This window comes from Lepidochelys olivacea (assembly GCF_965140295.1).
Source record: "Lepidochelys olivacea isolate rLepOli2 genome assembly, chromosome: 24".
NCBI classification, from domain to species: domain Eukaryota; kingdom Metazoa; phylum Chordata; order Testudines; family Cheloniidae; genus Lepidochelys; species Lepidochelys olivacea.
The window spans coordinates 16,852,656-16,862,311 of record NC_140434.1 but is presented as its reverse complement, the minus strand read 5'-3'; the positions used below and the strand labels follow the sequence as shown (position 1 = coordinate 16,862,311).

Sequence of the window (9,656 nt, the reverse complement as noted above, 5' to 3'; positions counted from 1 at the left end):
ATACAAGCACCAGAATTGTCTGCTCTCTGGGATTTTACATAGACCCTAACTGGATGCGACCTAGTTACAGGGCCATTCTCCCGAGCAGACAGAAACTTAGGACCCTTCCCTTCCTGGGCTTTAGCTGAATCCAGAAACAACTCTGAGACACCTGCACGACCCTCAACCATCACAGGCTGCAAGGCCCCTTCTGTCTGCTCCACAGACAAAGAAGAGCCAGACACACTTTTTCCTTTCCCAGACACCCAGCTTGGGATCTCATTCCCCTTGTGCCAGCACACAAGGCTGGTCACAGACAACTGCTTGGAGACCAGGGTAGCTCCCTCATTAGACAAGTCAAAACCCCTGACAGACACGGGCATGTTTCCTTCCCTGTCCCAATTCTCCACCCAGCTAACAGGTAAGGTCCAGGGACTCTCATCTGCCACTCTCCTCGCCTTCCCACCCTGCTGACTAGACACAGCCATCAGCTCACAAGGCTGCCTAGGCTCATCCAGACTTTCCTTACCAAGCACCTTGCCACTCCCAACAGATCCCCTGCCCGGCCTGTGTCTCCCCCTACTCAGCTGGGGTCTCAGTTCCCACTGTGCTCAGCGCTGCCCTTGCTGTCCCAGTGGGGGTAGGCAGCGAGCTCGCTGCTTTCCTCACTGCATCAGAGCCAGCCTGAGCCTCCTGAGCCCCCCTCTCCGGTGTGCAAGGGGGGCGGGGAGCCCCAGGGCTCTGGTTACAGACAGGCAGGTAGCCTGAGCCTAGCCGCTCCTCCCTGCTGCCAGCCAGGTCATCTGCCTTTTCACTGACCGTTTCCCTCTCCGCCGATTGGTTCCCTGGATTCAAATTCAAACCCTCGGCAGTTACCGGAGCATGGCCTGGATCCTGTCCCAAAGAGACACAGTCACCCCACAACAGGGTCTCGCAGCCGGTGTCCTGGAGAACCCCAACGACCAGCCAGCCCCACCCCCTCCTGGGTCTGCACAGGGATCTGGGCCATAGGCAGGGCGAGGGGCTTCGTCCCTGGGACCCTCACCCAGCTCACACAGCCCTTCAGCCTCTGAGGCTGCACTACCTGGGGCCTGACAACAGTCCTCTCTGTCCCAGGGTCTCGCCACCCCAGGAATGTCTCCCCATTGACCATCACCTTCCGCTCCCACTGGGGGTCCGAGGGGCCCGGCCCCAGGAAACTCCACACAGACAGATAGGTTGGGGTCAGGAGTGGGAGCCCGTCCACCTCCCCACCCATCTGGCTGACGGAGTCTATGGCCTTGGGACCCAGCAAGGGAGCTAGACACCGGGGCTCTTCCGCAGGGTCCCCCTGGTTCAAAACTCCAGCCTGCTCAAAGGCAGTGAGGTGGCATCCACATCCCCCCCTCCTTAACCAGGGGCAGCAATTTAGTCTCGAGGTTCCCTGCAGAACTGGCCCCCCAAGGTCTATCCCCACTCACCCCTGGGAGGTCCCCTAGGCCTCTCCGCTCCCCCATCGCCAGTTCATGCTGCTGCTTCTGCAGCTCTTTCTCGGGCTCTCGCTGTCTCTCACAGTCCTCTTGCTCTCTCGGACTCAGCTCCAATCCCGTCCATCTCCGATCCCCCGATGGGGAACCCGATCGTGAAGACCCTCATCTGGTTGGGGACAGGAGTCTTGGGGATGCCTGGCTACTACTCCAGCTGCTCCCAGATCCTGCTGTAGCCCCATTTGGGGTCAGGAATCTGTTCCTTAGAGCCGTCATCCTCCTCCAGCTGCACGATGAACTGTGCTTTGGTGAACTTCCCAATGCGCAACCCTCTCTTTCTGCACAGGGTTACAATGTCCTTCTTCAGGAGACGGTGACAGGCCCTCACTCCGCTCTTCCCAAGTTGTTGTGGACTCACAGGCCTGTGTGCTCACAGCTCCCCACGCATTCAGGGAGAACCCCTAGTCTGCCAGCCCTTCTCCAGGTCACCACCTCTTTGCCAGGGTCTAGCTGCAGGCTCCTCCGCCCCTGAGACAGCTCACCGCCGTCCCCAGGGGGACCCCATTACTGCACAGTCCTTCTCACTGGTCACACACTCCCAGGCGTCAACCACCCCCCGAAACCGCTCCTCTCTGAACCTTCAGCACGCCTGGTCCTCGTCAATCCCCCTTCGTTTTACTGCTCCCCCGTCACTTACTGCAGGAAGTGCCATCCGCGGGGTGCAGTACATCCCACCGCTGCCACCAGTTGTCACGGGGTCCCCGGGCGATGCTCTAGAATGGCTCCCTACAAAGCCAGTCAGGACTCTGGGGAAGTCTCCTTTCTGGGAGCAGCCTGTCTGCAGGACACACAGCTCACACAACTTCCACCTTCCTGGGTCTGACCTCGGAGCATTCAGCATCCTCTGCCCCTCCGTGCGCTTCCCACAGCGAGTCCGCCCAGGCGGGGTCCTGGGGAAGCCAGAGGGTCCTGCCCCTCAACTCCACAGTCAGACGTGACTCTCAGCCAGCCAGTAAAACAGAGGTTTATTAGACAACAGGAACATGGTCTAAAACAGAGCTTGTAGGTGCAGAGAACCGGACCCCTCAGCTGGGTCCATTTTGGGGGGCAGTGAGCCAGACAATCACGTCTGTCCTTCACTCCATGTCCCAGCCAGCCCCAAACTGAAACTCCTTCCAGCCCCTCCTCCTCTGGGCTTTGTCCCTTTCCCGGGCCAGGAGGGCACCTGATTCCTTTGTTCTCCAATCCTTTAGCTCTCACCTTGCAGGGGGGAAGGGCCCAGGCCATCAGTGGCCAGGAAACAGGGTGTCGGCCATTGTCTGTGTCCAGACTCCTGCACACACCTGCCTCTAGGGCTCTATAATGATCATACACCCTTACCCCACCACCTAGAGACTTAAGAACTGCATAGGGGAAACTTAGGCACCCCCACACTATTCAGAGGAAAGATTAAGAACAGTCCGACTTCGTCACAGCACACTTCTAAGAAACGGTCAGGAATCCATAACCAATTAGATAACATCTGGGTTTTAAAGCATGAGTGACCTAGAACCCATTAGACCAATCATAAAACTAGAACATACAGAGAAACTGTGGTTTTTAGATGAGCTAAAATAGGTCAGGAACTCATGAAGCTATATGGCAAAACAGGAAGCTAGAGCATACAGGGCTATATCAGGAGTTTAAAGGAGGAGATATCTAGAACCCACTCTGTTATAGAACACACTGAGAATTTAGAACATGCAAAATCACACCAGGGGCTTGAAGGGGGATGATCGAGAACCCATGATGTTCTTGACTCAGTCAAGAACCTTTTGGATTTTTGTTAAAGCATCAAGAAATCTGGAACCCGTGACATTTTAGAACATACCGTTATTCTAGAACCTGCCACATCACACCAGACTTTCTGATGCCAGGAGAGCTAGAGGCCATTAACCTCTCCATCAATTAATCTAGAACCCTGGGTTCTAAGCTCCCTGACCCTGAATCCAGAGGCCCCGTAACTTGGTCAGGCAGCTCCCATTTGCCAGCTGCTACCCCGGAGCTCTCATGGGAGATAGCGCCGTTGCCACTGTGGTCGTCAGCAAAAGTCTCCCGAAGCAGAGCAAGCAGGGATGTCTTGAGCACCTGCTGGAACCGCCGCCCGACGAAGAGGTAGAGGACAGGGGTGAAGCAGGCGTTGAAGCAGGAGGTGAGAGTGTAAATGACAAGGATGCTGTCCAGCTCCCACCCGTCTTTGAAGAACTTCAGGCCATGATAGAGATGGTAAGGCAGCCAGCTGAGGAAGAAGGAAACCACCGCGGCCCCCATGACTTTGAAAGGCTTCCTGCTCCGCACCAGCCCCTTCTCCTTCATCTCCAGCCCCACGCAGCCATAGCATCCCGCGATGGTGCAGAAGGGCAGCAGGAAGCCCAGAAGGAACCGGACCATGAAGACGGCCAGGCGGACCCGTCTGCCCAGGTCCTGCATCTCGACTCCATTCCAGTCTCTGGAGAAGTTGTAATTGTTGATGCAGATGATTCTGCCCCCGTCCAACATGCGGGTCTCCCGGAAAGCCAGGTAGGGAGCACTGAGAGCTAAGGAGACCAGCCACACGCCCACAACCAGCTTCCTGACCTGGGGCACGGTGCGGTGATGCCGGCACCAGATGGGGTGGTGAGTGAGGATGTAGCGGTCCAGGCTGATGAGGGTGAGAAGGAAGACCGAAGTGAACATGCCCAGAGAGATGCAGGCATTCAGGAGTTTGCACATGGCCGTGCCAAATACCCAGCGGAAATCCAGGAGGACATAGACAGCAAAAAAGGGGATCAGCAGGGTGAAAAGAAGGTAGCAGGAGACCAGGTGCAGGAACAAGAGCGTGGTCACTGTCATCCTCATCTTCAGCCCCAGCACCCACAGATACAGCCCATTCCCCACCACACCCACCAGGAAGGTGATGAAGAGCAACACGGCTGCGGTGAGGTGAGAGGCGATCACAGCTGCTGGGATCTGGCTGGAATTTGCCCCAGCGGTTGGTTGGAGAGTCGTGTTGCCTCGGTCCATGGTGCCCTGGGGAGAGACAGAAGAGGGGTTAGAAGGGATGACAGACTAGGGTAAAAGGGAGAGTGGACGACAAGGAAGGGAGAAATACCAGAGAGTTAGGAACGTACCATTGGAGAGGACCTCTCTGGGCACCCTCTGGTCCTCCAGACTATCCAGGCTGGGTATTCTCAGAGCAACTGGGAAATGGCCAGTGGAACTCACTGCTACAAGACAGAGCTACGGGCCACCCCTTGCACTGAGCGTTCTGTGCCCAGGATTTCTGCAGTATCAGCACCCTTGTACGGCCCTTTCCTTCCTAAGTGGGAACAAGGACCCTGGCGTAATAGGGAAATGGATGGAGCCAGTTGGACATGTCAGCCATTTATCACCAGGAATTGCAAACCAGGTCAGGTTCCTTTTCAAAAATTTAATGCAATTTTTGTTGTTGTTGTTAATGGAAAAAGTGGAAACTGGATTTTTTCAGGTTTCAGAAACTAACTGGGGTCAAAATTTGGGAGTTTCAGTAAATGTTTTGGGGGATGGATAAAAAATGGCAGTTCTGGTAAGAAAAAACGTGGAGTTTGAGTCAAATGTTCAGTTTTTATAAACTCTTTTAAGCCCAAATCTCGGGTTTTGAAAATGGATTTTTGGTAAGGGAAAAAAACCCAATCAGGTTCCAATAACTGTATTTGCGGTTTGATTCAAACCGTCAGTTTTGATGAAAACCATTCGGAGGCTTCATAAACGTCTTGAGTTTACAGAAAACAGCTTTTAGCACAAGCTTCGATTATTGAAAACTGGTTTTCGGGGGAAAAAAACAGTGATTTTTATGTTTTAAAAAATCCACTTGCCAGGCTGGCTGTTTGGTTAAAAACAGAACAAGTTCAAGGTTTTTTAAAAAACGATTCTTTTTAAACTGCAAACTCAACACTTTTACCCCCCAAATTTAAAAGTTTGTACATTTTAGGTCAGATGTTAGGAAACACTTTCTAACTCTCATGGGGGAGAAGCTCTGGAATTGGCTTCCAGGGGTGGTTTTGGGATCCCCATCACTGGAGGGTTTTAAGAACAGCTGGACAAACACCTGGTGGCTTTTCCGGAAGATGCTCTTGGCAAATGAGAGTGATTGGGCTCAGTATGGGGGGACTAATTGAGAACCCCTAGCCTGGGCTGTGCCGGAGACGAGACTGGAATGATCTAGGGGCCCGTCTGGCTTCCAGACAGACGGATTTATGAATTAGCAGCCAGCAGGAGGCTGAGAGTTCAGAGCAACTTTGCCCTCAGGTCAGAGCCCTCTCCACTGGGTTCTCTTCTCGCTGGGGATAAATGCATGTGACATCTGGCCAGCCAGATCCCCGGCACAGATCTGAGTGTAACTGGCGCACGTGAGGCTCGGGAGGCTAGGGGCAGGCAACGGGAAGGGGAACTGCCGTCTGGCTGATGCAGAAAACCTCAAAAGCTGAAGTGGTTTCACAAATACACACTCCTAACCCAGCAGGAGAAAGTGCCGTGCTTCTGTGCCTGGAAGGGGCTTTCCACCTGGCAGCCTTGGGCCTTCTTAAGGGCTGGGACTCAGGACCCCTGGGTTCTATTCCTGCCTTAGGGGATGGGATCTAGTGGCTAGAGCAGGGGTAGCTGGGAATCAGGACCCCTGGGTTCTATTCCTGCCTCGGGGGATGGGGTCCAGTGGCTAAAGCTGGAATGCCCAAGGACAGAAAAACTGCTCAACGGGCCCATCTACCCCGGCGTCCTGTCTCTAGCAAAGCCCAGCTGCTTCCGAGGAAGGTGCAAGACACCCCCTAGTGGATGAGGATGGAATAATCTCCCTGTGGGAGAAATTCTCTGCCAGCCCCTAATGCCTCGGGGTTGGTTCCTGGTCTAAGCAGGTAGGTCTAACCCCTTTCCAAGCATCTTGCTCCGAGTTTTAACTCCTGGCTCTAAAGGCTCCGCTTGTCCTCATTACTCACAGGTAAGGCCCAAGGTTTAGTCAGGGGTATATAGTAAAAGTCATGGACAGGTCACAGGCAGTAAACAAAAATTCAGGGCCTGTCCATGACTTACTATATACCCCTGACTAAACCTTGGGCTTAGGGTGCTCGGGGGGGGGGGGTGCAGCAGGTGCTCGGGAGTGGCCCAGGACCCCCACTAGCGCTGGGGGGTGGGGTTGGCGGGGCTGGCAGTCCACTGAGCTCCCTGTCCTCTCTGCCTAGGAGCTGCAGGGACATGCCGGGGGGAGGCCCCCCACCAGGTAAGCACTACCCTGCACCCCAACTGCCTGCCCCAGCCCTGAGCCCCCTCCCATACCCAAGCTGCTGCTGCTGCTGGCCCAGGGGTTGTCTGGCCCGGGCAGCCCCTGAGCCAGCACCTGTGGCTGCAGAAGTGACGGAGGTCACGGAAAGTCATGGAACCTGTGACTTCCCTGACCTCTGACAGACACGCAGCTGGCCTCATAGGAACACCTCTTGCTTTCTTCTGCGCTGTGACTGGCAATGAGTTTCCTGTGGCACAGAGTCCCCCCAGGCCACCGCTTTAATTCCAGGCATTCCCTGTCGTCTGACACAACATCCTTTCCTTTGGCTGAGCAATGGGCCATGGCAGCATCCAGCGGCAAGGTGTTCCACAGGTCGATGGTCTCGAAATTGGATTTGATTGGTGTCAGATTTGCCACATGTCAATCACACCCCCTGGCCCTTCCTGCTTGGGTCATGGATTTGATTGGGGGGGCATGAGGCTGGGAGTCCGGACTTTTGGGTTCTATTCCTGTTCTGATCATCCCATCTGACCTCTTGCGTAGCTGAGGCCAGAGAACCAGGGACTCCTCCATCCAGCCCATGTCTGATGGTTGAGCTTGCCGCAAGAGACACCTGCTCTCGATGGAAAGCACAAGGATGGAGAAACTGCCCTGTCCCTGGGACAGTCGCTCCAAGGATCTGTTCCCCACTCTGGGGAAAATCTGCCCCTTATTTCCAGTCTTGATTCGTCTGGCCTCACACCCCAGCCATCGACTCTCGCTCTGCCTGGCCCAGCTGGGCTAACCAGCCCTCTACTCCCTGAAATCTTCTCCCCAGGGAGAAGCTGACAGACCGGGATCTAGTCCCCTCTGAGCCGTCTCTGGGACAAACTCCACAGATCGAACTCCTTCAGTCTCTGCTCTCAGACAGGTTTTCCAGCCCTCGGATTGTCCCCGTTGCTCTTCTCTGAGCCCTCCATGATTTCCTGACTGCCTGTTTGATGTGTGGCCCCCCAGAGCTGGGCGCAGTCTCCAGTCATAGTGTTCCCCCATGCTGTATCCAGAGAGGACCCCACCTCCTGGCTCCCACTCGCTATTCACCAGCTTCTCCAGCTGAGGAGTGTGCTCGCCCTCTTAGCCACAGCATCGCTGGGGGAGCTCATGGGCCGTTGGTGCCCCAGGATTCCTGGGTCCTTCCCAGCCGGGAGATGCGGGGAATCAGCCTTCTTGGAGCCATGAGACATGGGTGGCGGTTTTCACGCCCACCCCTGCACCCACCTTTTCTTTGCCTCCCTGTCCCCCCGCCACCCAACCCAGTCCGCCTGTCTCTTGCCAGGCTTCGAGCCTTCCTACCACCCACCCAGGAACCTGCCGGCCGGACTCACCTCCAGCCAGGCGGTGGGAGATCAGGGCCCTTGGATCTGTCCCTGCCTGACCCAGCTCTGCAGCTGCGGCCCCAAGCAAGGCCTGGGAAGATGTGAGGAACCGGAGTCCAGGTTCCCCATTCACTTTAACTTGAAACTGAAAGTGAGCTAAGGGGCTGGCAGGAGCAGGGCTGGGGCTAGGAAACAGCTGGCCTTGGCTCTGGGGCTGGGGGTGGGAGTGTCCTTTAAACAGGGCCAGTGAGAGGCAATAGGTTTGGTTCTGGCAGTCACACCGCGTAATGCCCCCCACTCCTGCCCCGCAGCCCCCGGCTAGCCCAGCCCTGGGCTCCCCCACCCAGCTCTGCCGGTGCCCCTCACTCCCGACCTGTAGCCCCCTGCCAGCCCAGCCCTGGGCTCCCCCCTCCCCCCAGCTCTGCCGGTGCCCCTCACTCCTGACCCACAGCCCCCTGCTATTCCTGCAGGGGTACCTGAGCCTGGGGTCTGAGAGGTATAACCTGGCCGTGTGTGTGGGGGGGGCACTCCCGCACCTCACAACCCCCCCCACCCCAACCCCATGACTCCCCCCTCTCCAAGTCAATCACCCCAGGGCTTCCAGTCAAGATGAAACCAGCACAGCGATGCTCCCAATTATTCCTGGTTGTTTATATTTGCTGTTTGTGGGTAATAAACGTAATTGAATTGAGTGCCGCAACGGGAGACAGAATGGATCTGAGCTGGGGGCGGGCTGGAAGTCAGGACGCCTGGGTTCTATCCCTGGCTCTGAGAGGGGAGTGGGGGCTAGTGGGTTAGAGGATTGGGGGCTGGGAGCCAGGACTCCTGGGTTCTATCCCTGAGAGAGGAGTGGGGGCTAGTGGTTACAGTCACGGGGAGCCAGGACTCCTGCATTCTGTCCACAGCTTTGGGGAGGGAGTGGGGTCTAGTGGTTGGAGCAAGGGGGAGCTAGGCATCAGGACTCCTGGGTTCCCTTTGGGGCTCCTTGGGTGACCTGCAGCAATTGCTTCCCTTTTCTGTGCCTCCAGTTCCTCAGCTCTAGGAGGGGGAGGCTGGGTTCAGTCCTGCCTGGTGACTGAGCCCCCCCGGTGCCAGGATGCCGGGAGCTGCCGGGCCACCTGCTGAGGCCCATTTCTCATCTGGGTCAGAGAAATAGTCAGGGCCGAAAACTGGAGCAGGGAAGCTGAACACGCACCATGGCTGTTAGGGGAACAAAAGCTGGAGGAACTGCTGCACAGAACTGGGGCTAGAACCCAGGAGTCCTGGCCCCCAGCCCGCCCGCCTGCCTGCTCTAACCACTAGACCCCACTCCCCTCCCAGTTCCCAGTGCTGTTGTGTACCCTGCGGTTGGGGGGCTGTTTTCCCAGGAGCGTTGGGGTCCTGTTGGGGGTCGCAGGGTCCCAGCCCCAAGGCTGGGGTCTGGGTAACAGACCCGCCGGGGAGAGCCGAGAATTACTGGGACAGTTAAACTAGAAAGGGAAGTGGTAGCAGTTCCATAAAGTCCTTCACCAAGGGACTTACCATGAACATGTAGGTGAAATAAGAATCCTCACTTCTCCTTAGCTCTAACCACTACCCTCCGCC

At 56.3% G+C, this 9,656-nt stretch overlaps 1 protein-coding gene across 1 annotated transcript; it reads right to left on the bottom strand.

Annotated features, from left to right (window-relative positions):
- Positions 1–3,392: 3,392 nt before the first annotated feature.
- Positions 3,393–9,656, bottom strand: LOC311512526 (putative G-protein coupled receptor 33; the record flags this gene model as incomplete). The annotated part of the gene is made up of 2 exons (XM_084613783.1): positions 9,594–9,656; positions 3,393–4,493 (listed from the first exon to the last, which is right to left on the bottom strand). Exons 1-2 carry the CDS (start codon positions 9,600–9,602, stop codon positions 3,393–3,395), a joined length of 1,110 nt encoding a protein of 369 aa, XP_084469909.1. The 5' UTR covers positions 9,603–9,656.